Source organism: Melanerpes formicivorus, unplaced genomic scaffold, assembly GCF_026170545.1.
Source record: "Melanerpes formicivorus ecotype bairdi unplaced genomic scaffold, bMelFor1.0.p_v2 SCAF_76, whole genome shotgun sequence".
NCBI classification, from domain to species: Eukaryota; Metazoa; Chordata; class Aves; order Piciformes; family Picidae; genus Melanerpes; species Melanerpes formicivorus.
Genome location: NW_027142428.1, coordinates 2,795,119 through 2,820,889, shown reverse-complemented (window position 1 = coordinate 2,820,889; position 25,771 = coordinate 2,795,119). Strand labels below are relative to the sequence as shown.

General features: G+C 52.0%; 2 protein-coding genes across 3 annotated transcripts in view; one reads left to right on the top strand and one right to left on the bottom strand.

The window, feature by feature from the left end:
* Positions 1-2,110, bottom strand: part of ATG4B (autophagy related 4B cysteine peptidase) — a 29,208-nt gene extending 27,098 nt beyond the window's left edge. Inside the window, exon 1 of the mRNA XM_068164038.1 lies at positions 2,017-2,110. Within this exon, the coding sequence (XP_068020139.1) occupies positions 2,017-2,026 (10 nt within the window). The 5' untranslated portion in view covers positions 2,027-2,110. The remainder of the gene's footprint in view (positions 1-2,016) is intronic.
* A 495-nt stretch (positions 2,111-2,605) lies between these two features.
* Positions 2,606-23,606, top strand: THAP4 (THAP domain containing 4). Of its 2 annotated transcripts, none has more exons than XM_068164036.1 (6): positions 2,606-2,915; positions 3,684-4,840; positions 14,793-14,952; positions 16,739-16,848; positions 18,146-18,249; positions 23,298-23,606. In XM_068164036.1, the coding sequence occupies exons 1-6, from the start codon at positions 2,839-2,841 to the stop codon at positions 23,415-23,417; spliced, it is 1,728 nt and encodes a 575-aa protein (XP_068020137.1). In that variant the 5' UTR covers positions 2,606-2,838; the 3' UTR covers positions 23,418-23,606. The 2 variants fall into 2 exon arrangements, with proteins under 2 accessions (XP_068020137.1, XP_068020138.1); XM_068164037.1 differs by lacking the exon at positions 2,606-2,915 and adding an exon at positions 2,943-2,967.
* Positions 23,607-25,771: the final 2,165 nt, after the last annotated feature.

The following is a 25,771-nucleotide window of genomic DNA, read 5'->3' as shown; positions in this document are numbered from 1 at the left end:
ACTTCAACGTGCTTCCGTGGCCCAAAACCGAACCCAGTGCTCAAAGTGTGGCCTCACCAGAGCTGAGTGCAGGGGGACAATCACTGCCCTGGTCCTGTTGGCCACACTGTTGCTGATCCAGGCCAGGACGCTGCTGGCCTTCTTGGCCACCCGGGCACACTGCTCATGTATCGAGTCCTTTACAACCACTAACTTATCTCCTGTACCAAAATGAAAGCTGTTTGATTCTCTCTCAGCTTTGGAAAACAAGTAACAAGGCAAACAGAAACGCAGCAAGTGGTTTTCACAACAGAACAACTGACGCTCAGCTCCAGCAGCAGTCACCTTGGTTACAGTTTGCCTGCACAACTTAAGATACTTTGTCACAAAACTTTTAGTACAAAGCACTGAAGCACAGATTTGGAGCATCACACTGAAGGAAAACCGGGCTTTGCAACACCTCCCTTTCCAAAGGGCTTCTCGCAGCTTCTAGAGCAGTCCCTCTTCCCCACACAGTAACCCTCCACAGGCAGCACCTGCAGCAGCTTAGGATATTTTCACCGAGTCCTTCAGCCTCGCATTTGCACTGCCACAAAAGGGTCAAACAGCGGGTGGGTGATCATCTCCCTCGGCTGATAAAGGTACATCGCTCAAGGCACAACAAAGAGGAGGAGCTCTACTGAATGCAGAGTATTTCAAACGACAGTCAAGGAGAAAATGAAATTGTTAGTAAAACTCATTGTGGAAAAACACCCAGACAACAGGAAAACCAGGAACAGCCCAAGGCCTTACTTCTGGCCTTTACAGAAGAACGATTAGGTCTTTTCTTGCCCTTAAGCTCTGTCAAACAAGACAAACCCCAATTATTTAAGGAACAATACAGAGTTAAGAGACAGATAGGGAGGCAAGTCAGTCAGCTAGTGAGTTGCCTTTCTATGGAGGCTCAGTTCACAAAGTCTGCCTGTCAGGTCCCCGATTATCTCAGGAGCAGGGCTGCCTGTGACGGTGCTTGAGCTCTCACTGCTCCAAAGCCCAGAGACAAAGCTCCTCTTTGCATTGATCTGGACCTGCCATCTGTGCCAGGGAGGCTTCCCTGTAACGCTCAGACAAAGGGAGCGCATGCAGATGTCCCGGCTAAGGCTGGACCAGTTGACTTGCTGGAACTTGTTTTGCTCCCAGGTGCAAGGATGCGCCAGGGACAAAGTCAGGACACTATCAACCGGACCACACTAGCGCCAGCAACGCACCAAGGACAAAAGCAAGTCAAGAAGCAGCCGGAAGGGACGAGAGCTACAGATTCGCTCCACATGCAGAGGCTGTCCGAGCGCGCAGGAGGAGCCCGGGCGCAGGGTCGTTGTGGCAGAACAAGGCATCTCCGCGGGGGGTGGGAGCTGCTACTAGCCGGGCGAACCAAGTGCCAGCGCACTTCTTGCTTCTCCCCCTGCACAACCCAAAGGTGTCTGGCACCGAGCAGGCACAGAGAGCCTCTGGGGCAGCAGAGGGCCTCGGAAGGGGAACGGCACACGGACACTGCCCCGCCGCGGCTCTTGCATTCCGGTTCGCGCCCCAGGCAGCCCCGTCCAGGCCAAACAACGGGGAAGAGCTCAGTGGTTTTTAGGCACGACGGAAAACCCGGGGCTGGGCAGGAGGGGCCCAGCCCCCTGCTGAGGGCTCCCTCGCGGCTCTGGACGGCATCGGCTGTGACGGGGCCGGCACTGGGCCGCCGCCATTCACCGCGCCCCGCAGGCGAGGCGGACGGGGCACTTAGGGCCCCGCAGGGCTGGGAAAGCCGGTTTCAGGTCCGTGCCCTGGAGCGACGACCGGGCCGGAGAGCGATGATTTCTCCCACCGCCAACCAGGCCGGGGTAGCACCTCGGAGCGCCAGGGGAGGCCGCACCGCTCCGAGCCCGGGCCTGGGCTACCCCAGAAAGCTACAGGCTTCAAACGGCCGCCGGGACAAGCCCCGAGCTCCTGCGGGGGAAAAGCCACTGCCCTCCCTCCGCCGTGACTCGGGAAGAGACCGCCGCTGCCACCCACCTGCGTCCATGGCGGCTGCCCCACAGAGGGCTGCGGCCGCCGCCGTCCGCACCGACACATACACCCCGGCGCAGCCCTGCGCGGCTGATGCCACGGGCGCGACGCCCACCCAATAGGAGCGGGGCTCTCGGTCGGCCTCTGCAGCGGTTGGCTGCCACGGCTCTCGTCATGGCTCGGTGCGACGCATGGTTTCGTGAGAACACTGGGGGCAGACATTTTACTGTACGGAGAGGCAGCGCGGAGAGGGGAGAGGCACAGAGCCGGCAGCGGAGCCGGAGCGGAGGAAGGGAGGGAGGTGGGCGGGCGGGCGTGGCGGCGCGTAAGGTCTGGCCTCGTTCCGCACGACGCTGACGGGAGCAGTCCATGACACGTACACCCGGGGAAGTTCCGACATACGGGCGCGACTATCGTGTTGTACGGAGCCGACCTAGCTCCGCCCCTCTGTCCGTGGGAGGGTAACGCAGCCACGCTCGCTCCTCTTGGAGGCGCCTTTGACGGCTCGGCCGCCGCGGACCGAGGGGCTCGTCGGGAGGCGGATGTCCTGCAGCGCCCAGGAGGCAAGCGAGCGGTGCTGGGAGCGAACCTCTCTCATCCCTTCTTCCCGCGGCTAGAGCACCGGCCCTTGCACAGCAGCCTCTCGGCCAAAATGGCGGCGGCCAGTGGCGGCCGCCATCTTGGTTGACGGCAGTGCCGTACAGAAACCCCTTCCCCAACGGCGGAGGGGCGGCGGGGTGACCTGGCTCCGCCATCTTGCTGTACGGCTGGCGGCGGCCCGGGCCGGCGGGCGGGGGCCGGGGCGGGCCCGGCCGGCGGCGGCCGGAGATGGTGATCTGCTGCGCCGCCGCCAACTGCTCCAATCGGCAGGGGAAGGCGCACCGGGGCGCCGTCTCCTTCCACAGGTAAGGGCAGCCGCCCGGCCCGCTTCAACCCGCCTCCCCCGGCCTTCTGCAGGTGCCGCGGCCGGCTCTCCCTCACCCCTGGGCTCCCACTCCGGTCTGGCCGCTGGGCAGGGGGCGGCTGCGTGTCGCCGCGGCGCTTCCCTCGCCCTGCCTGCCCCGGCACCTCCGGGCCTCGAACGACAGCGGCCGCCCTTTGTTTCCCTTAGCGCCGGGGACCGGCTTTAGGCTTCCGAACGCCTCCAAAAATCGGCTGGAAGCGGGGAGTTGTGCTCGCCGCCGCCAGGCCTGGGGTCCGGGCTCACGCCTTGGCCCGTGTCCCACCTTGCCCCGCGCCTCGGCCTGTCCCCTCGCCTCTGCCCGCGCCGAGGGCCTTGCTGGGGATGCTGCCACAGGGGCGCCCCTGAGGCCAGCCTGTCTCTCCAGTGACTGGCGTGAGCCCGGGTGGAAAAGGCACTTCATTCAGCTCATCGGGGACTTGTTTTCAGTCCGGTCGTTTTTACACCTTATTAAACATCCTCTGCATAGACATCAGCAGGGTTCTGGAGGCAGTGGGTGGACAACTTGTTGGCTGAGCTGAGGTGTTTCTGTGTTTGTCCCATCCTTGTTCCTTGCGGGTGGGCTGCCGTGTTTGTTCCTGAGTAGCTGAGCAGATGAATATTGGGTTGCTTGCTGATGAGAATGAGTGTTTGCCAAACCTGGGAGTATCAATTCTTCTGATTCCATTTTTTTAATGAATTTTGTCTTTTCTTTCTTTCTTTTTCTTTTTAGATTCCCTTTGAAGGATTCAAAACGTCTGATACAGTGGCTGAAAGCTGTTCAGAGAGACAACTGGACTCCCACCAAGTATTCCTTTCTTTGCAGCGAGCATTTCACCAAAGACAGTTTTTCTAAGCGGCTGGAAGACCAGCACAGGTTGCTGAAGCCCACTGCTGTCCCTACTATCTTCCAGCTTGCAGACAGAAAACACGACAACCTGGATTATGTCAGAAGCAGAAGAAAAATAGCAAGCCAGGTGCCCCTGCAGGATGGAGAAGACCCAAGGGAAGGAGGCTGTGAGGTAGTTCAGAGGACTTCATCTTCCAGCCAGGACTTCATGGTGATGCAAGGGACGAAAGAGATGGAGGAGGCAACTTTGCAGGCGGAAATCCGGTCGATGTCCGAGGAGGAAGAGAACCTCCAGAGCCAGCTGGATGGCCCTCGGAGAAGGACGTTAGGTGATAGTTTGGTTGCAAAGCCTGGACCTCAGAAAAAGCCTGAGAGATCATCTCTAGAGGACTGTCCTGAGGCCACCTGGACGGGAAGCTGGGTAGCAGACAGAAGCGGTGTGTCAGTCGACGACTTCACGCCTCCCGCCTCTGGTGCTTGCAAGTTCATCGGCTCCCTTCATTCTTACAGCTTCTCCTCTAAGCATGCCAGAGAGAGGCCATCTCTCCCAAAAGAGCAGCTGGAAAGGAAAAGGCCAAAGAGAGATATGGAACCCAGCTGCAGCAGCCATCTTATGGGACACGATAAGGCCGTAGCAGAAGGCTCCCCTACTTCATCCCTCACTGCGACCCCTCAGAAGCCTTCCCAGGGTCTGTCAGCATCCCCGGCAGACCTGACCCCGCAGCCCGCCGCGGAGGCGGTGGTGGGGCGGAAGGGTGACACAGACGCCAACCCCATGTCGATCAACGAGGTCATCATGTCGGCCTCGGGGGCTTGCAAGCTCATCGACTCCCTCCACTCATACTGCTTCTCCTCCAGGCAGAGCAAAAGCCAGGTGTGCTGCTTGCGTGAGCAGGTGGAAAAGAAGAACGGGGAGCTGAAACTCTTGAGGCAGAGGATCAGCCGCTCTGACAGCCAAGTCAGGAAGCTGAAGGAGAAGCTAGATGAGCTGAAGAGGATCAGTTTCCCTTACTTGAACAGCCTGCTATCCCAGGACTGTGGTCAGTATTGCCAGTGGCTTTGTGTCGAGGCAGGGTTCACTGTTCTCTTAGCAGTAAGGTGCCCTTTAAGTTGGAGGCTTTAAAGTAAAAGCTGTGAAACAGGTATGGTTTTGACAGAAGAAGTAGTTAGACCAACAGAGAGAGGTGAAACAAGTAGGCTTTTAGGCACACAAGCTATTTCTTCTATCCTGAAACTTTCTGAGGCTATTCCTGCTGTGGCATGGGAGGTTAAGTCTTGAGTGTTGCAGACAGCTCTCTTGGTTAATTCAATTTTTTTTTCCTTCCTGAGTTGTTTTGACTTGTTTGTGACTCAACAGCACCTGTTAGGATTTGCCTTCCTTTGGAGTGTGCCTGTGAAGCTTTTTGGTGTGTTAATGAGCTGTCATGGGCAGCAGCAGGGATGTGGGAAAGCTGTTACAGTCTTCTCCAGTGAGCTAAGAAGTGCTTCTGGTCCTAGATGTCTCCAACTGCACTCAGTACTCAGGATCCATGAAAGCCAAGTAAGGTGCTAGGTATGAAGTATGACAATGTCCTGGTACATGATGAGGTCACTTTATGTAATCAAATGTCTGTGTTTGGTTTGATCTTTTCCTCCCCTGGAAGACAGAAGAAGTCAGGTAATGGGTGATAAAAGTGGGAAGAAACACTGAAACACTTGAAAATGTAGGAGAATTGGGCAAGGGAGGAGGTTGTGCAAAAGGGCTGTTGGAGTGAAGTCAAATTTGGCTTCTCCCCTAACTTTCTCCTGCAAGAAAAAGGGTGCTTTAGTAATATCCACCTGATAAAACCTTCACACAGTCACTCTGGCTGCAAGACACAATGCAGGGGAAATGTTTAGGAGTGTCCAATGGCATCCTGGGGTGTATTAGAATGGGTGTGGTCAGTAGGTGAGAGAGGTTCTCCTCCCCCTCTGCTCTGCCCCGGTGAGGCTGCAACTGGAATGTTGTGTCCAGTTCTGGGCCCCTCAGTTCAAGAAGGACCTCTTGAACTGCTTGAAAGAGTCCAGCACAGAGATGCAAAGATGCTGAAGGCAGTGGAACATCTCTCTGCTGAGGAAAGGCTGAGGGAGCTGGGGCTCTTTAGCTTGGAGAAGAGGTGACTGAGTGGTGACCTCATTCATGTGAGTAATGATGTGCAGGGCAGTGCCTGGAGGATGGAGCCAGGCTCTGCTCAGTGATGTCCAGTGACAGGACAAGGGGCAGTGGGTGCAAGCTGCAGCAGAGGAAGTTCCACATGAACATAAGGAAAATCTTCTTCACTGTGAGGGTGCTGGAGCCCTGGTGCAGCTGCCCTGAGAGGTTGTGGAATCTCCTTCCCAAACCCACCTGGATGTGTTCCTGTGTGACTGCCCTAGGTGATCCTGCTCTGGCAGGGGGGTTGGGCTGGGTGATTTTTTGTGGTCCCTTCCAAGCCCTAACACTCTGTGATTGTGTTTCATGGTTGTGTGGCTGCTGGGGAAATGTCGGAGCGCCTGGCGAAGGATGCATGGCTTGGGGCTTTCTTGAAGGAGTCCTCACCCATGGAGCATTGGGTATGCCCTGATGGTAGTTCTCCCATCCCTCCTTTAGGAGAAGAAACCTCATGGCTTTTTCTAAGGCCATGGTCAGAACTGTGACACTGACATAGGCAAGCACATTCTGCAGGCTGTTACAGCACGGCCTGCTTTCTCATTCAAGTGCAAGGCAATAAACCTTGATACAAGTGTGGCAGGGCGGTACCCTGTGCTGCTTTTTCCATGTGTTTTTAATTTTCCAAAGTATGGACAGACTCATTTGGGCAGAGGAGGGGGAGAAGAAAGGGGTTTTTTGTTTTGGTTTGGTTTCCCCCCCTGCCTCCTGGGTTTTATTTTTGTGGGGCTTCTGTGCGCCAGGGGTTTTGGGTTGGTTTTTATTGTTCTGTTGGCAAACTAAAGAAACACAGTTTTAGGGCTCAGTGGTTGTCACTTTCATGTGATAGGCTGCCCAGCTTTGTTGGAGTACCTTCAGTGAGATACTAATTGCAAAAAGAATGCCTTGAAGGGTGTTGTTCTTCATTCCAGTCCTGGAGCCCCTATGACAAGAGGGATCTGGAGGCGCTGGAGTGTGTCCAGAGAAGGGCCACAAGGATGGTCAGAGGGCTGGAGCACCTCTCCTGTGAGGACAGACTGAAGGAGTTGGGGCTGTTCAGTCTGGAGAAGAGAAGGCTCAGAGGTGACCTAATTGTGGCCTTCCAGTATCTGAAGGAGGCCTACAGGAAGGCTGGGGAAGGACTTCTCAGGATCTCAGGTAGTGATAGGACTAGGGGGAATGAAATGAAGCTGGAGGTGGGGAGATTCAGGCTGGATGTGAGGAGGAAGTTCTTCACCATGAGAGTGGTGAAACCCTGGAATGGGTTGTCCAGGGAGGTGGTTGAGGCCCCGTCCCTGGAGGTGTTTAAGAGCAGGCTGGATGAGGCTCTGGCCAGCCTGATCTAGTGTGGGGTGTCCCTGCCCATGGCAGGGGGGTTGGAACTAGATGATCCTTGTGGTCCCTTCCAACCTTGACTGATTCTATGATTCTAGTAAGGACTGTGATTTTTGTTTTCTTTCCTGAGGTGGATGTTCTTGAGACATCTTTGAGGATGTGGTAACTGTATGGTAAGAATATCTTCTCTAAGACCATCAGAATTACATGTTCTATTTCTTAAGGGAAAATGTCATTGTCTAAATGAGTTCATAGAATCATTAATGTTGGGGAAAAAACCTTGAAGATCCAGCCCAACCATACCCCAGCTACCATGACCACTAAACTACATCCTGAAGCACCACATCTACAGCTTCTTAAACACCTCCAGGAATGGTGATGACTCCTCTGTGGGCAGCCTCTTCCAATGCCTGACCACTCTTTCAGGAAAGAAATTTTTCCTACTGTCCAACCTAAACTTCTCCTGACCCACTTATTCCCAGCCCTGCTGCCTCCTATCAACAAAACTGGAGACTAATATGTGAGAGTGAACCTTCCTGCCCATTGCAGCTTGGAGCAGATCTTATGGAACCTTTTAGCTGGTGACTTCTTTTAAAGGGTAAGGTGTCAGGTTAATAATAGTTACAGCCTTTATTAGCAATTGCATTTCAGTTGTCCCACACCATCTCTGCTCTGCTCTGGTGAGACCTCACCTGGAGTGCTGTGTCCAGCTCTGGGGCCCCAACACAGCAGAGACATCGACCTGCTGGAGCAGGTCCAGAGGAGGCCACAGAGGTGATCAGCACCTCTCCTCAAAGACAGGCTGAAGGAATTGGGGCTGTTCAGCCTGGAGAAGAGAAGGTTCTGGGGAGACCCTAGAGCTACATTTCAGTACCTGAAGGGAACCTACAGGAAGGCTGGGGAGGGACTGTTCAGAAGGGCTTGTGGTGATAGGATGAGAGGCAATGGTTTGAGACTGGAGCAGGGTAGGTTTAGGTTGGACATCAGCAGGAAGTTCTTCACAGTGAGAGTGGTGAAATACTGGAACAGGTTGGCCAGGGATGTGGTTGAGGCCCCATTCCTGGAGACATTCACTATCAGACTTGATGTGTCCCTGGGCAGCCTGATCTAGCTGGAGGTGTAATGGGTCGGAGACTGTGGAGTCCATACAGCTGACCAACGTGATCGAGTATTGTTCCTTTATTGTTCCAGTGGTGCGGGCCTAGGGTGCGAGCATAGCACAGTAAAGTAAAGCAAAGAAGAAGAAGAGAAAGGAAAGGCAGAAGTGCATAGCAAGGGAACTTCTACAACTGATATAAACTTGGAGTGCCTTGTTGGCATAGCTCCATTGGTTCCCAGGAGTGACCACACATCGCGCTGCTGTAGATTATCGGTCACACTACTAACGACACCGAGGTTGTTGATGCAGGTGCATGTCTTGTTGTCCCAAGATAACTGTCCATGTTAATAGCTACCAGGGCCCTGTTTTAGTTACGTGCTGCAGGCACAGCACTGTTTTGCCACACTGCTAGCTGGCTCTGCACTTATGCTGAGCATGGCCTACCACCATGTCAGGCTCTAGGCCTGCACTGCCAGATTGCTCACACTGCTCGTCGCTGGCATTGCCACAGAGGTGTCCCTGCTGATTGCAGGGAGGTTGGGCAAGATGACCTTTGAGGGTTGCTTCCAGCCCAGTGCAGTCTGTGAGATAAGGAGTAGGAACAACTGTGCACAGGTTAAGAGCTAGTTGAATCTGAGGCAGAAGACATCATGAGAGAGGCTAGTCCTAGTCAAGATCACAACACCTATGTCCCAAGCACTTCCTGCCCTTTAGCAGGTGAGCTGCTTGATGTTCCTCATGGGAGCAACCAGCATGCAGGTACCCACCTGGCACACAGCAGGTTTGGGACTTGGTTTGAGGGGTGGCTCTTTCACCACCCCCTTGGAGAGAAAGGTGGTTGGAATGGGGGACAGCTCTGGTGGTGTGCTTTTTTGATTACTTCTTTGTTTTCTTCAGTGGAATGGTATTGGGTTTTCTACCTTTTTCTCTAAGAGCCTTTACAGCTTGTGCATTAAGCATCTAGTTCTGCAGTGAGCTGGCAGTGACTCACAGGAAAAAAAACCCAACAAACCAAAAAAACCCAACTGGCAAGCAACTGGGAAGCAATGGAAATGCTAACTAAGGAAAACTTGAGAGAAAGTGAAATACCCTGAGGTAAACTCAGGTAGGATGTTCAGATTTCTCATTATGGTGGATGATCTTCAAAATGTTTTCATAGAGTCACAGAATGGTTTGGGTTGGAAGGGACCTTAAAGAACATCTAGTTCCAACCCCCATGCCATGGGCAGGGACACCTCCTACTAGACCAAGTTGCTCAAAGACCTCACCCAACCTGGCCTTCCATGGAGGGGGCATCCATGACCTACCTCCCTGGGCAACCTGTTGCAGTGTCTCCCCACCCTCACTGGAAAGAATTTCTTCCTAATCTCCAGTCTAAATCTCCCCTCCTCAAGCTTTCAGTGTGTTTTGTGGTGCAGAACTCTGACAGTAACTAGAGGCACTCACTGGAGCATTTTATCACAGAGCTTAGAAGCAGAGGCAAGAACACATTGGTGCTTCATCATGAAGTTCATGACTTGGGCTGTAAGGTGAAAACGTGTGAGCACAGCCACATTCCCAGCTTTTAGAGCAGAGATGGAGCTGGAGCATGCTAGTGCTGGAAATGCTTTACTGGTTTGTTCAGGGAAGCATCAGTAAAGTGCCTAAAAGGCTGCAGCAGCTGGGGAAGGGCAGCACAGTACAAAGTCATCTTCTGTACTTAAACATGGGAGAAGTATGAGCAAGGCTGCTCCTTATTTACCAGAACCTTGATGGTGCTGATGTAAATCCAGTAAGGGATTCAGTGGAAGAAAGGACTGCAGGAGGCTGCCCAGGTGATGCTGCAGACCCCTCAGTTTGAAGACTGATGAAGTGCTGTGGGAGTTATTTTGAGGGGGGTGCAGGTTTGGGGGGTGCTTTGGGGTTTTTGCTTGGTTTGTTTTTCTCTCCTTCAGTTTCCCACAGCAAGTGTTCCTCAGCTCAGGGGAAATAGGTTAGCTGCCTTGTTAGCAACCAGATGGTTGCTCATGCTGCAGTTTTGCTGGTAAAGCTGCCTAGGGATTTGTGCCAGCATAGTTTTCTGTGCCAGGGATCCTACTTGAGATCCACACTGGCTGAAGTTAGTGTGGACACAGCCAAGGGGGTTCTTCTGCCACTTGGTCTGGTTTGTGTTACGGCAGGGAGAGCATGCTGTCTGCTCCTGCAAAGCCTGGACAGTCTGACTTTGCTACAGTGCAGATTGGTTTGAGAAGGCTGAAGGACAGGATGTCATCTAGAAGGCCCTGGACAGGCTGGAGAAGTGGGATGAGGAGAATCTCATGGCAGTTTTGGCATGGGTGGCTTCCTGAAGAAAAGTTGTCTCAGTGATTGGGTTGCTTAGGTGCCTGCATTTTCTGTCTCCCAGGCTGTTGTGAACATCATGGCTAATCTGAGTCAGATTTTTAGGGGATCAGAGGTCTTGAAGGTGCTGGGTCCCTGACAGCTTCAGGGCAGTGTATCATCTGCTGGGGGAAAGTGACTGCAGTGATGTCCTGATTAAGAAAGAGACTGTAGTGTGAGCATCCTGTTATTAGATAAGAGAGAAACTCTGCATGTGGGTGCTAGAGAACCAGCATTAAGAGAACCCTGAGTCTGAAGGTTTAAGCATGTAGAAGGGTGGCCAGTGTCTCATGCACTGCAAGTGCTCAGGTGTGGTTTGTATTCTTGAGAACTGACACATATTTTAAGGTGTAGTAGTTGCTGGTTTGTAAATGTGATGGGCCAAGAGTGTAGGCCTTTAGAAAGGGAAGTGGATGCTCCTTCATCGGGGAAATTCCTCTTGGTGATGACATCTATAAATTTGTTGTCTGAAAGAAAGACATTTTCCTTCCTTTTCCTTCCTCCTCCTTGTTGCCACAGTAGTTTTGTATTTACCCACCCTGACCTTGGCAGAAGAAGCAAATTTCTTTTCAAATCACCACTTAATTTCTGATGGACTCAATCAGTCTCTGTCCTGCCTGCTTCCCCACTCTTGCTTTTCGACTATTTCACCTCAGCCCTCTGGCATAGAAAGCTGCCAGGGAGAAAAAAGAACTTTAGTCCACTAGACAGAGCCCAATACAGAATGTAGTAAGAGCAATGCATAGGGTGTGAGCAGGTGGTGTTTACTCTTCTGCACTTCACTGAGTCTCTGGTCCTTATTCCCTCCAGCCCCTCTGCTGCTCTCAGTTTTTCCAAGCACTGTAAGAACTAACACTCATGTTGGCTTCGTTGTCTCTGAGTACTTGTATTCAGCACTGGTTAGGCCACACCTTGAGTCCTGTGTCCAGTTCTGGGCCCCTCAGTACAGGAAAGATGTTGAGATGCTGGAACGTGTCCAGAGAAGGGCAACAAAGTTGGTGAGGAGTTTGGAGCACAAGCCCTATGAGGAGAGGCTGAGGGAGCTGGGGTTGCTTAGCCTGGAGAAGAGGAGGCTCAGGGCAGACCTTATTGCTATCTACAATTCCCTGAAGGGAGGTTGTAGCCAGGCAGGGGCTGATCTCTTCTCCCAGGTCACCAGCACCAGAACAAGAGGACACAGTCTCAAGCTGTGCCAGGGGAGGTTTAGACTGGATGTTAGGAAGAAGTTCTTCATAGAGAGAGTGATTTGCCATTGGAATGGGCTGCCCAGGGAGGTGGTGGAGTCACCATCACTGGAGGTGTTTAGGAAGAGACTGGATGGGGTGCTTGGTGCCATGGTTTAGTTGATTAGATGGTGTTGGATGATAGGTTGGACTTGATGATCTTGAAGGTCTCTTCCAACCTGGTCTGGTCTGTTCTGTTCTATTCTTTGGAAAAGCAATAAGGATTGTTGGCCCTGTGGTTTACCCAGATGCTGTAGACTTTGGGGTATGCAGGTACATCTTCACTTCTCAGGTGGCTGGAAGACCAGCTCTTTGGAAGTGAGACGAGCTTGCCCCACTGAGCACCGCCAGCCAGGCTGGATTCTGCACAAAAGGTTAATGGAATAGGTTCCCAAGGGAGGTGGTGGAGTCAGCATCCCTAGAGGTGTTCAAGATGGCACCTGGGGATGTGGTTTGATAGTCCTGGTGGAGCTGAGTTGATGGTTGGACTTGATGATCTTAGAGGTCTTCTCCAACCAAAACAGTTCTACGATTCTAAGTCACTAGGGTTGAGCTGTTGGTGCTGAGGAGAGTTGGTTGATTTCTCTTGGTTTATGACAGAATCTGAGGAGTGGACATGGCTAAAGCCATTTCTTCAGTCTGTCATTTTGGTTATTTCTTTTTTCTGAAGTGCTGCAGGGGTGGTAAGCAGAAGAAAGCCAGGTGTCCTATTAGAAGCATTCTGATGAGGGAAAACATCCCCCTCCCAGGCTTAGTTGCCACCTCCTGACCCAGGAGAGGGCAGCAGCAGCACAGGCTGCAGTCGTTTCTAACCTTTCCATGGTGCTTTGCTCTTCCTTTCCATGGTGGGAGTTCTAAGGAGCAAAAAGCCTGGGGAAAAACTGTCTGCAGCAGCAAGTGAAAGGCAAATGCTAGGTGGACAGGGCAGTGATGTTCTCCTTACTCCCAAAGCTGCATGCTCTCCAGGTGGCAGTAGGAAGGGAAGCTGGTTCCTAAGAAGCAGCATAGAAGCATGGAGCTTCTCCTAGCAATGATGTTTGGACTTCAACAGGGTGATGACTGGTAATTAAGGTCTTTACTGCACCAGAAAATAATGTTCTGTTGCTTGGTTGCTCACAGTATATATGGGAGATAAGAAACTGGAGGGGGAGAGGAGGGGTGGCTGACACCCCATCAGGCTGTGCTGCCATCCAATGAGATCTGGACAGGCTGGAGACCTGGGCAAAGGAGAACCTCATGAAGTTCAATAAGGACAAGTGTAGAGTCCTGCATCTGGGGAGGAGTAACACCAGGCACCAGTACAGAGTAGGAGTTGTCCTGCTGGAAAGCAGCTCCACAGAGAAGGACCTTGGAGTCCTAGTGGACAGCAAGTTATCCATGGGACAGCAATGTGCCCTTGTGGCCAAGAGGGCCAGTGGTGTCTGGGGCTGCATCCAGCAGTGTGTCCAGCAGGTCTAGGGAGGATCTCTTCCCCCTCTACTCTGCCCTGGTGAGACCACACCTGCAATATGGTGTTCAGTTTTGGGTTCCCCAATTTAGGAGAGACAGGGGTCTGCTGGAGAGAGTCCAACAGAGAGCTACAAGGATGATGAAGGCACTGGAACATCTCTCCTATGAAGCAAGACTGAGAGACCTGGTGCTGTTCAGTCTGGAGAAGAGAAGGCTGAGAGGGGATCTTGTGGGTGTCTATAAGTATCTGACTTGTGGGTGTCAGGGTGGAGGTGCCAGGCTCTTTTTGGTGGTGCCCAGTACCACCCAGGACAAGGATCAGCAGGTACAAGCTAGAACACAGGAGGTTCCACCTCAGCATGAGGAGAAACTTCTTTAGTGTGAGAGTGCTGGAGCCCTGGAGCAGGCTGCCCAGAGAGGTTGTGGAGTCTGCTTGCCTAGAGAATTTCAAGATCCATCTGGATGCGTTCCTGTGTGACCTGCTCTAGGTGATCCTGAGGGGTTGGACCCCATGATCTCTGGAGGTCCCTTCCAACCCCTAACATTCTGTGATTCTGTGACATGGATGCCATATCACTTTGCCTGACCACACCTTGGGGATGGCTCTGCTTTGCTGTTTACCTGCTTTTAAGTTGACTGTCTCCATATGCCTTTCCCCCCCCCCCCCCCACGTTAACACCCTTTGAAATATAACAAAATGCAAAACAGTTATCAAAGCTCTGTTAAAGTTATTCTTTGAAGAAGCTGTAACTTTGTGAAACAGGCCCTGTTTGCTTCCTAGTAAGTGCAGGGTCAAAGGGATGTAGCTGTCTCTTCCCTTTAACTTGCAGCACTCTGGTCTTTTGAGAACGTTTCGCTTAGCTTTAGTCCAGAGCCTAACCAGAACAACCTCTGACCCACCCCTGTCTTTACAAGTGCAGGGTGTTGTTAGCCTCTTGGAAGAATACTGCAGCCAACCTTTGATCTTGGGTATCTTGTTTCCTTGTCTCTGAAACAAACAGCAGTGGTTTGTACTTGGTGCCTGAGAAAAGTCAGGCCCGAGCATTAGAGAGAGGATTATCTCTCAATGGTAATTCTTTACACCTAGACTACTTCTTTTCAGGTCATCATCGTGCAGGTGGGAACTTTCTCTTCAGATCCAGCTACAGAGAGGAGTCAGAAATGGACTGCCTGAAAGAGTGCTCTTTGTGAGGCTAAGACAACTTTAAAACCAGCCCTACCTTCCGTGGCTCTTTGTTCCCCATCTCCTCTCACATCTTGGAGCGGGCGTTGCCCTAAAGTGTTGCTGCAGTGCTGAACTGTTTGTGTCCATCTCCACCTAGCTGTAAGCAGCTCACAGCAAGCTGCAGGGCACAGATGACTGAATTTCCTTTCCTCCACAGAGACTCCCCAGCTGAATCCTGTGATGGAGCCCCTGTCCTGGATGCTGGGCACCTGGCTCTCGGACCCGCCAGGAGACGGCACCTTCCCTACCATGAAGCCCTTCCAGTACCTGGAGGAAGTGCACATCTCTCACGTGGGGCAGCCCATGCTCAACTTCTCGTAAGGCCAAGTCTGGGGATTTATCTCTGTTGGCAGCAGCTTTTGGATTGAAACAAGCACAGTGGCAGTGAGATTTGTCTCTGAAATGTGAGATGTGTTGGTTGTGTGTGTGAATGCTGTGTCCAGGTCTGGGCTCCCTGACTCAAGAGAGGCAGGGATCTGCTGGAGAGAGTCCAGCAGAGGCTACGAGGATGACTGGGGGACTTGAACATCTCTCCTGTGAAGAAAGACTGAGAGACCTGGGGCTGCTAAGTCTTGAGAAGTGAAGGTTGAGAGGGGAATCTTATGAATGTCAATAAATGTCTGAGGGGTAGGTGTCAAGATGAAGGTGCCAGGCTCTTTTCAGCAGTACCTAGCAATAGGACAAGGAACACAGGAGGTTCCACCTTGGCATAAGGAGAAACTTGTTTGCTGTGAGGATGATGGAGCCCTGGATCAGGCTGCCCAGACAGGTTGTGGAGTCTCCTACTCTAGAGAATTTCAAGACCTGTCTGGATGCATTCCTGTGTGACCTGCCCTAGGTGATCCTGCTTTGGCAGTGGGGTTGGACTTGCTCTCCAGAGGTCCCTTCCAACCCCTGCCATTCTGTCATGCTATGATAGTCAGCTGTGTTTCAGCTGCTGTTTAACGCAGTTACCTGTGCAGACTCAGGAATTCTGTAGCACTAATGTAATGTGTGAACATGAGTGGTATTCACCCACATTATGGGTGAGCAAATATGCAACTCTGAGGCCTTGTGAAGAATAAATAAGAATCTGAGCTGAACTTTTCTTCAATAATGGTGGCAAGAGAATTGTCTGCTCTATTGTTACCTGCTAAGAGTAATGTGCAAGAAAAACCCTAACAACTGGCTAGGTCTGAAGGCTAAATAAAGGCAGTGTCATTCTAGATATATATTTGAGGAAAGGAAGTATTTGAGACATATGACATCATAGAATCATTAAGGCTGGAAAAGCCCTTCAAGATTATTGTGTCACACCATAGCCCAGCTACCATGGCCACTGAACTATATCCTGAAGCACCACATCTACAGCTTCTTGAGCATCTCCAGGGGTGGTGACTGCACCACCTCCCTGGGCAGCCTGTCCCAATGCCTGACCACTCTTGCAGGAAAGCAGCTTTTCCCAATAGCCAACCTAAACCTCCCCTGGCACAACTTAAGCCCATTTCATCTCATTCTATTGCTACTTGCTTGGGAGAGGAGACCAACACTGGCCTCACTCCAACCTCTCTTCAGGTAGTTGCAGAGAGCAATAAGATCTCCCTTTAGCCTTCACTTCTCCAAACTAAACAACCCCAGGTCCCTCAGCCACTCTTCAGCAGACCTGTTCTCCAGAGCCTTCACCAGCCTCCCTGCCCTTCTCTGGACCTCTTCCAGGACCTCAGTGTCTTTCCTGTACTGTGGTGCCCAGAACTGAGCCAGTACTCGAGCTCTGGCCTCCCCAGGAGAATGATCACTTCCCTATTCCTGCTGTGTTTGATTAATGTCTGACTTCCTGAGGGAGTTTCTGAGTTACCTCTTAGACCCTGGCACTGTGGAAAATCTGAAGCTTGCTCTTAAATAACTAACTCCAGCTGTAAGAGATGGCTGTGTCTGTAAATGAACCATTTGTCCACATCTGCACCTCATAGCTGTACAGCATTGTCAGCCTTGTCCCTTTCAAATGGCACTGTGCAGGCAGTCATGTGGTGAAATGAAGTCCCATTTCTTCTGACATGAAACCTGGTCGTCAACTGGCTGTGCAGTGCAACAAGCAGCAGCTTTGGTGTTCTGATTTCCCCTCAGGTTCAACGCCTTCCACCTGGACACCAGGAAGCCCATGCACCGAGAATGTGGATTCATCCGCCTCAAACCGGACACTAACAAGGTGGCCTTCATCAGTGCCCAGAACACAGGTACACACCTGACAGCCACTCTGTGGGACAGAAGAGCTCCTTACCCTGCTGTGCCATTTCATCACTTTCCCAGAAAATTCCTGCACCTCTCCCAGTGTCATTGAATTTATTTTGGCTCTGGCTTCAGTGCCAAAGAGCTGCGACGCTGCTGTGAAAACAAACTGGCAAATGAGCTTGTGTGAAAAGTGCTGACTTTATAGGACTGGCTCTGTGGCTTTGCCCAGAGAGTGTGGCTTTCTAGCTTCCTGTGACAGGAAAGGACTGCAGATCAAAATACCCCCTCACACAGGAGATTTGAGGGGTGTTCAAGTGCCTTGTTGGTGTTTGCAGGCATAGCTTTGCCAGCAAACGAACCCCTGTACTCTGAGCCTTAGCAGTGGCAGGAGATAAGTGGCCAGTGGCATTCTTGATGCCTTCATAGCATCCTAGTCTTGTGGGGAAGCAGGAGGAATGTATACAGAGAAGATGCTTTCTTCCCACTGCTCCCATGAGTTGGCCACAGTTGACCTTCTTGTAGAACTAGAGGTGCATGTCTTGGTTCATGAGCTGCTCTGTCTGGAGTCTTGGAATCTTTCTCCTCTTGCTAGGGTCATACTTGGTTAGATGTTCCTTCTAGACATCTCACTTAAACTGTTCTTACCAGCACCCACACTTGCCATATATGATTCTGCACTGCAGGGTAGAGCTTGTGGCCCTGGCAAAGTGGGGCTCTGGTGGGTTTAAACACCCATTTGCAGCATCTCCACCCAGAAGCATTTGCTGTGGCCCAGGTTCCCTATCAGAGACTCTGCCTGGGCTGTGGCACTACCAAGAGCCTCTGTAGCACTGTAGGAAGGGAGCTTCTCTCTTGCTGTTCCCTAATATTGGAGAGTACAGACTTAGCTCCTAAACTAGGAGAATCCCCCACTGTCTGGCTGCAGTGCCTTGGTACTTGCACACCTTCCAGGGACTGACTGAGAGGGAGAACCACTATTGAATTATGGTAAGGGAAAGAGTGTTAAATCCCAGCTGATGCTTAGATTTGCATCTAAAACTCCAGAGCAGATGCTGAAGGTAAAACTGGCAGTTGCAGTGCAATACTCATCCCACACAGCATGATTTCAGTCTGTCTGGCTACACTTTTCTACACAGTGTTTCATGGCTTAGGATGCATGGATTTGCAGCTGCCACTGTGTACTGGGTCCAATGAAAGAGCTCTTCAGGGAGAGTGGTGGTCTATTACACAGTCTAATAATTGTAACAGTATTAAATGACCTTTGTAGCCTAATAATGTCTGCATGACCTTGTTTCTCACTAGGTCTGGTGGAGGTGGAGGAAGGGGAGGTGAATGGACAAGAGCTGTCTATAGCTTCTCACTCCATAGCCAGGATTTCCTTTGCCAAGAAGCCCCACGTAGAGCAGGTGAGTGCCCAGGCAATGAGCAATTTGTGCAGCATTGCTAGCCCCAGAACACATCTAGCTGAGAGGAGTGGTTGATTGGCATGCCTTAATTACACAGTGCCATCAGGAGTTCTTGGAAATACTGCCTGGCTTGCTGGCCTCTGCTTTCTGTAACAGCCTTCAGAAGATGCTCTGTACACTACAAGACCCAGAGGGATTGTTAAGATAACTGATACTCTGACTCAGACCAGCCAACCCAGAATCCTGTCTCCAGCAGTGGCCAGTTCCAGGCCCTTAGGGAAGAGAATTGATAAGTTTTCTCTAAGTACCTTTGTACAGCAGCAGTGTTGCTTCTTAATGCTGATCTTCTGGGTTAATTGCAGTATGAGGGTGCACACATAAAGTACAGCCAGTACTGGGCCTCAGAGCCTCACCATGATATTTGAAGAGCATCTGCCTTCCACTGGACCTCCATCATGTCTCTGCAAATCTTGCTTGTGTTTCAGAGCATTCACAAGCTGCTGTGGGCTCTCTGCCCACCTCTGGCTGCTTGGCAGGGCTGGTGCTTGCTGTCGGCTCCAGTCTTGGTTGACTGCTTCTTGGGTTTTGACTTTTTTGTCTTCTTGTGTAGCTGTGTTGCTGACAGTTGGCTGGGGAACAGTCAGCTGTGAGTAAGATGGCAGTGCTGGAGTTAGTGTGGCATACTGAGGTCACTGCTGGAATCCTTGCTGTGACGTTGTCTTGGCTGAGAAGCAGCTGAGAAAGACAGCGAGGCTGAACACAAAGAGTAGGTCCTGGCATGTCCTTGAATCTGCTTGGTTTCCTCTGATAACATGTGAACCAAAGGACTGCATTGTTTGAAGTGAGGTGTGGCTCTCAGGAGAGAAGACACTGCTTGATTGCAGCAAGTGCAATGTTGTGTTCTGGACTTGAAGGCTTAATTCTGTGAGTTAGAAAACCAGCCCAGAGGACGAGTTGGTGCAGCTGCAGGCAGTGTCACAAGTGTGCTCCTGAAATGTGTTGACATACCAAAAATCACAGAATCACCAAGGTTGGAAGAGACCTCAAGATCATCAAGTCCAACCTGTCACCCCAGCACCTCATGACTAAACCATGGCACCAAGTGCCACGTCCAATCCCCTCTTGAACACCTCCAGGAATGGTGACTCCACCACCTCCCTGGGCAGCACATTCCAATGGCTAACAACTCTCTCAGTGAAGAACTTTCTCCTCGCCTCCAGCCTAAACTTCCCCTGGTGCAGCTTGAGACTTTTGTTCTGGTGCTGGTTGCTAGAGAGAAGAGACCAACTCCCTCCTGGCTACAGCCACCCTTCAGGTAGTTGTAGAGGGCAATGAGGTCACCCCGAGCCTCCACTTCTCCAGGCTAAGCAACCCCAGCCCCCTCAGCCTCTCCTCACAGGGCTGTGCTCGAGGCCTCTCCCCACCCTTGTTGCCCTTCTCTGGACACCTTCAAGAGTCTCAATGTCCTTCTTAAACTGAGGGGCCCGGATCAGGACACAGGACTCAAGATGTGGCCTAACCAAAGCAGAGTACAGGGGCACAATGACTTCCCTGCTCCTGCTGGCCACACTATTCCTAATGCAGGCTAGGATGCCATTGGCCTTCTTGGCCACCTGGGCACACTGCTGGCTTGTGGCTGTCAATCAGCACCCCCAGGTCCCTCTCTGTCTGGGAGCTCTCCAGCCACTCTGACCCCAGCCTGTAGCTCTGCATGGAGTTGTGGCCATAGTGCAGCACTCGGCACTTGGACTTGTTAAATGCCATCCCATTGGACTCTGCCCATCTGTCCAGTCAGTCGAGGTCCCTCTGCAGAGCCCTTCTGCCCTCTAACTGACCAACATCTGCTCCTACCTTGGTGTCATCTGCAAACTTGCTGATGACTGACTCAACCCCCTCATCCAGATCATCAATAAAGATGTTAAAGAGCACAGGGCCCAGCACTGATCCCTGGGGGATGCCACTGGTGACTGCCTGCCAGCTGGATGTGGCACCATTCACCACCACTCTCTGGGCTCGGCCCCCCAGCCAGTTCCTAACCCAGCACAGAGTGCTGCTGTCCAAGCCATGAGCTGACAGCTTGGCCAAGAGTTTGCTGTGGGGAATGGTGTCAAAGGCCTTGCTGAAGTCCAGCAGGAAGTCACAGCATGGTTTGGGTAGGAAGGGACCTCCAAAGTTCATCCAGTCCAACCCCCCCCAGAGTAAGCAGGGACATCCTCCACAAAATGGTATTTCCTTACACAAACAATGTCCTAACTCTGGAAAGGCAGCCCTAAAACACACATCTGAGTGTAGAGGAATCAGGTTGTTGAGTCTCTCCTCTCCCAGGGGCAGCTGTATTGCATCCCTTCTCTAGGAGGAGAAAGCCAGCCATTAAATACTGGGGGTGTCACTGAGGCAGCAGTGCTCTTAAATCCAAACATTGAAATCAACTTCCCAGAGCCACTGCCTGAAATGTGAGCAGATAGCTGGACAGGAGGAGAGGGGCAAAACCACAGCAAGCCAGCCCATGGCTGCCTGCATGAGGGCTCCAAGGCTGACTTTGCCTGGAGGCTGGAAGAGGGAACCTCCCATGCTCACCTGGCAGCTGAGGGCAGGTGAGACCCAGGTACTGGTCACAGGTAGTATCTGGGAGGCCCCTGCAGTGAAGCAGGCTGTGGAATGAAAGGGCTGTAGCAGGTAAGCAGGTCCCAATGCAGTTTGTTCCTCACAAAGAGCCCATGGAAATGAGGAGACCACAAGTGCTGCTTGAAGGGCATGTGTGTTGCTGCTGTAGTTGCTCATTTTGAGAACGCTTTGCCAGGATGTTGTGTTCCCACTGGAAGGGGATTCACGATGGCCATGGCTCAGCCAAGCCATAACTCAGGCGGGAGGACCTGCCTTATCTTTGAGAGGTGATGGAGATCAGTGGGGTTTCCCAGTGACTGGAGACCCATGGCATGTGGATCACTCATCTTCAGAAAGCACCTGAAGGTCAGCCTGCTGGTCAGTCCCACTGGAGATTTCAGCAGAGAGGAAGGAGAAGGTGATTTGGCACAGTCAGTGTGGTATTGACCATGGGTAAATGGTGCCTGGCTGACCTGGCTGTCTTCTGTGACAAAATGACTGGGTTTGTGGCTGAGGAGAGAACCCTGAGTTCACCAGCTCCCTGTGGCCCTTTCCCAGTGCTTCATGTTTCCTCTCCTGTGGGGGAAGTAGCATTTTTCCCATGTGTCTAGGGTGTACATGGAGCTTTCCCTCCCATGGTTCCTTCAACCAGTCTCTGACTGAAGCTCACTTTCAAGAGAAAATCCCTATTTATTTCTCTGTGTGTGTGTCCAGTTTATTTCCTTTCCTCCTTTTGGCATTCAGTCTTTCTTGCCTGACCTGCAGGGGGCAAATAAAAAAAAGGGCTGTTCAGGAACCCTGAGCTAAGGTCAAGTGAGATAATGTCTTGCTAAAGGCAAATATCTTTTGTATTGCATTTAATTGCCTCTTCCTGCCAGGGTGTTTGAGGAACACTTTGATACCTTACAAAGCAAACCCCACCTCCTCAGCAAATGTTAATCAAATATTGTTTGTGTATGATCCTGTTCCTACTCTTGTCCCCATGAGTATCAGAGCACTGGGTGTCCTGTGCAGAGCTTCCCACTCAGCTGGCAACCACCTCCTGGCAGGAGGATGTGTGGGATATTGGCCTTAAGGGCATCCTATGGGCAGAGGAACAAATGTGTTAATGGAGGGGACACTGTCTCAGGGCACACAGGCTGCCCAGAGCTCATGGGCAGGGCCTGGAGTCACCTTCACTGGAAACAAAGGCAAAAGCCTCTGCATTTTAGGAATTCCTACATGGGGCTGGTTTGGGTGCTTGCAGGTTGTCCTGCTGGCCCTAGGCCTTCCTTTCTGGTCACCCCTGGGAAGCAGCAAGTGCCCACCAGGCAGTGTAAGCAGCTCTTCTAGCTGATGTGGAGCAAGTCTGTGCTGTAATCACTTGAAGGGCCAGAGTTCTGGGGGGGTGTGCTCCATGCCAAGCTGCCTCCTCACAGTCACACTCAGGTGGGGAGCTGCTCTGTCCTGCTGTCAGTCATGCATTTATATGGCCCTTCTCCTGCCAGGCTTGGCAGCTGGAGAGATGTTGGTGTGGGACAGGAGCTGAGGTTCAAAAAGGATGGTCCCACCTCTCCTTTATTTCAGCAACACCTAGGAGCAAGCCTCCAACTTGTGCTGAACACTGGATCCTTAGCTGCTTTCCTCCAGTTTGAAAGCTGCTGAAGGCTGGATTCAAGGATCTGTGTGGGTCCTAAGTGGTTCAGCTTTACAGGGCAGCTCCACATTGCCTCTCCTGAGGTTTGGTGCAGCACAAACAGGCTCACAGCCTGTTGTGGTAGAGGGATGGGGGTGATGTTGCCTGCTGAGCCCTCCTGATGGATGACAGCCTTCTCTCCCGCTCTGGGGCTGAACCTCTGCCTGGCTGCAGGTGCAAGCTGAGTCTCAGCAGGCTCCCACCTCCCAGTGTCACATGAGCCATGCTTCCTCAGAATTACACAGTTGTTTCAGTTGGAAAAGACCTCCAAGACCGTCAAGTCCAGCCACCATGGCCACTGAACCATGTCCTGAAGTGCCATGTCCACATGTTTCTTGAGCACCCCCAGGGATGGTGATTCTACCACCCCCTTGGGTAACCTATTCAGAGTGAGCTCTGGCGTGGTGTGGTAGCTTACAGAGAGCCCAAGTGGCTTTGAAGGCTGCCTTGGGAATGGCATTCAGTGCAGAGCATCTCCGTAAGCTGCCAGCCAGGAGCCACTCTTCTAGCGGAAGGTGATGTCAGTAGTAGTGCCAGGACACTGCCTTACTCCATGAATAATGGTCTTGGAGTTGGTACTTTGGCAAGAGCTGCCTTCTTTAGGAGAGAACACTCCTCATTGACTCTCCTAGCTGTGGTGCTCTGACAGCCAGCACAAGGAGGGTAAGGGTAGCAAGCACGGGTGGGGAATGTAGCCCTGGTGCTGTTTGCTTGATTTCATTGATTCTTTTCTTACTCCCTTTTTTGTTTGGTTGGTTTTTCCCCTTAGATTACCAGAAAATTCAGGCTCAATTCTGATGGGAAGCTTGAACAAACTGTCTCAATGGCAACCACTACGCAGCCCATGACGCAGCACCTCCACATTACCTACAAGAAGGTGACACCCTGATGCTGGCAGGGTGAGGAGCAGGGCATCCTGCACCAAGAGCAGCAGCAGCTCGGGAGCACAGCATGGCAGAGCCTGCAGCTGGCTGCCTGCACTTGCCCCCCAGGGCTGCAGGGCTGCCCATCCTATTGAGAATGTTCCTCAGATGTTTCTGTAATGGTATATTAAAAGAAATAAAAGCTTTTATTTTTATGGCTGTGACTGGGGTGTGATTGCAGGCTGGTCTGCATCGCCCTCTGCTCTGGCAGTGGTTTACATCAGTGCTGTTTGGTACTTGGTCATTAGGAGGCATTGGTTTGCAGATGTAACCTGCTGGACCCTTCTCTTCAACCTGAATCACACCATGGAAGCAGTTAGGATCAGGATTGAATTTGCACTGCAGGGACAGTCCCTGAGGACTCCAGCTCCTGCCTAATGGAACTCAGCTTAAATATTCAGGGGGAGCACCTACCTTTTGCTGTGGAATGAAGAGAACTTTCTCAGGACCTGAACCTGATGATGCCATCCAGCTGACTTGAAAAGACTTGGGGAATTCCTGGAGGTCAGGACCAGACCATGCCTAGCTTCAGCTTCACTCTTCATCAGCTTTTTTGCACTTCTCTGGACATGTTCCAGCACCTCAATGTCCTTCTTGGAGTGAGGGGCCCAAAACTGACCCAGTACTCAAGGTGTGGCCTCACTAATGCTGGGTACAGGGGAGCAATCACTGCTCTGGTCCTGCTGGTCACACTACTGCTGATCCAGACCAGTGTGCTGGTGGCCTTCTTGGCCACCTGAGGACACTGCTGGCTCCTGTTCAGCCAGCTGCTTTTCTGCTGGGCACTTTACAGCCACTCTACCCCAATCCTGGAACATTCATGGGGTTGTTGTGACTCAAGTTCAAGACCTGGCAGCAGCCACAGCCACACTAGGGCAGCACCATGATGGCTACTGTGAGGACCAAGTCCTGATAGGAGAGGAGATTCCTACCACAGAGCTGAGGTCACTGTTGGAAGAGACCCAGAGCAAGTATCTGATCCCAGTGGAGGCTCCGTGGAGCTGGCAGAAGGTATTCTGGCTCACAGACATCATTCTGGCTGAATTTGACCTGGCCATGGGATGTGTGTGTGGTCACAGTCACTAGAGGTAGGCCAGGGTCCCAATTCCCTTCCTATGCTGCTCTTGCTGTTGCAGATGGAGGTAAACTCCCCAGGGTTTCCTTTCAGCCTGGCTGGGTTTGAGCTGGGCTTTTAGGAGGAGCAGGAGGAATGGCTCCAGCACACTGCCTCCATGTAGGTCCCAGCAGGCCACAGTGGTTTTGGCTTATGGAAAAGTGAAATAAAAGCCATGGTCTCCAGAGAGACAGCCAGTTGAGAGCGGATGAACATCCCCATGGGTGTGTAATTAATGTGCAGACTCGCCTCCAGCGCCTTTGGCAGTGCAGCGTTAATTACGAGTGAACGGTGCAGCCCTGCACATGGGGTTGATTTGCTGATGATTGGTGGCATGTGTTCTCCCAGCAAAACCCCTCAGCTGTTTGCTCTTCCTCAAGGAAAGCAGCAGAACTCTTTGTAGGGCTGGCCCATGCTTCGACTGGGAGGGGAGCTGAAGGATGTGGCCACAGCATCCCATCTGCCTTCAGACCCTGCTTGTAGTGCATTGCCCCAGCACCCAGGCCAATGTGAAGGGAGGCACCAGGCTGGTCTGAAAGACAGATCCTATCAGCAAGAGTGCAACAGGCACACAGAGCCCTCACCTACCAACAAGGGTGGGCAGGTTTGGATGCTGGGCCATCACCTGCAAAGCTGGCCCACAGATTACAACTTCCCCACAGATTACAATTCTTGTCAGCACACCACCTGACTGGGTCACAGCCTCACAGCATGCCAGGCTGGAAGGGACCCCAAGGATCAGCTGATCCAACCTTTCTAGGTGACAGCCTAGCTGAAATGAGCTGGTCCAGCACCCTGTCAGGCTGAGTCTTAAAACTCTCCAGTGGAGGAGACTCCTTAAAGATCTCCAATCAAAATGATTCTGTAAGCCTACAATTGTGTTTGGCAGCATCCTTGCTGCTTGATATTGATCCAGGCATCCCTGGAAGTCAGCCTTGCTTGAGTGTCTGTGACACCAGATGATGCTGGGAGGGTCTCAAAGACCTGTCAGAGGGGCTGGGATGCTGGCATTACTGCGGTTGTCCCATGGTGTCCTTTATCCTTTAGGGAGAGCTCTAAGCCTCCCGGAAGCAAAATCCATCTTTCCAAGGCCAAGCTGTCCTTTAGTTTGTTTCACTTCAGCGTGAACAATACCCAGTCTCCAGTGAAATTCCCTTACATCGCCGTCTGTAACTATTCCGTGAGATAACACACGATCAGACCGAT

Excerpts from the sequence above, each read along its gene's own strand:
- THAP4 (XM_068164036.1), top strand. The coding sequence starts at position 2,839 with ATGGTGATCTGCTGCGCCGCCGCCAACTGCTCCAATCGGCAGGGGAAG. Across the intron at positions 4,841-14,792 it reads CCTGCTATCCCAGGACTGTG|AGACTCCCCAGCTGAATCCT; the intron begins GTCAGTATTGCC and ends TTTCCTCCACAG. Across the intron at positions 18,250-23,297 it reads AGAAGCCCCACGTAGAGCAG|ATTACCAGAAAATTCAGGCT; the intron begins GTGAGTGCCCAG and ends TTTTCCCCTTAG.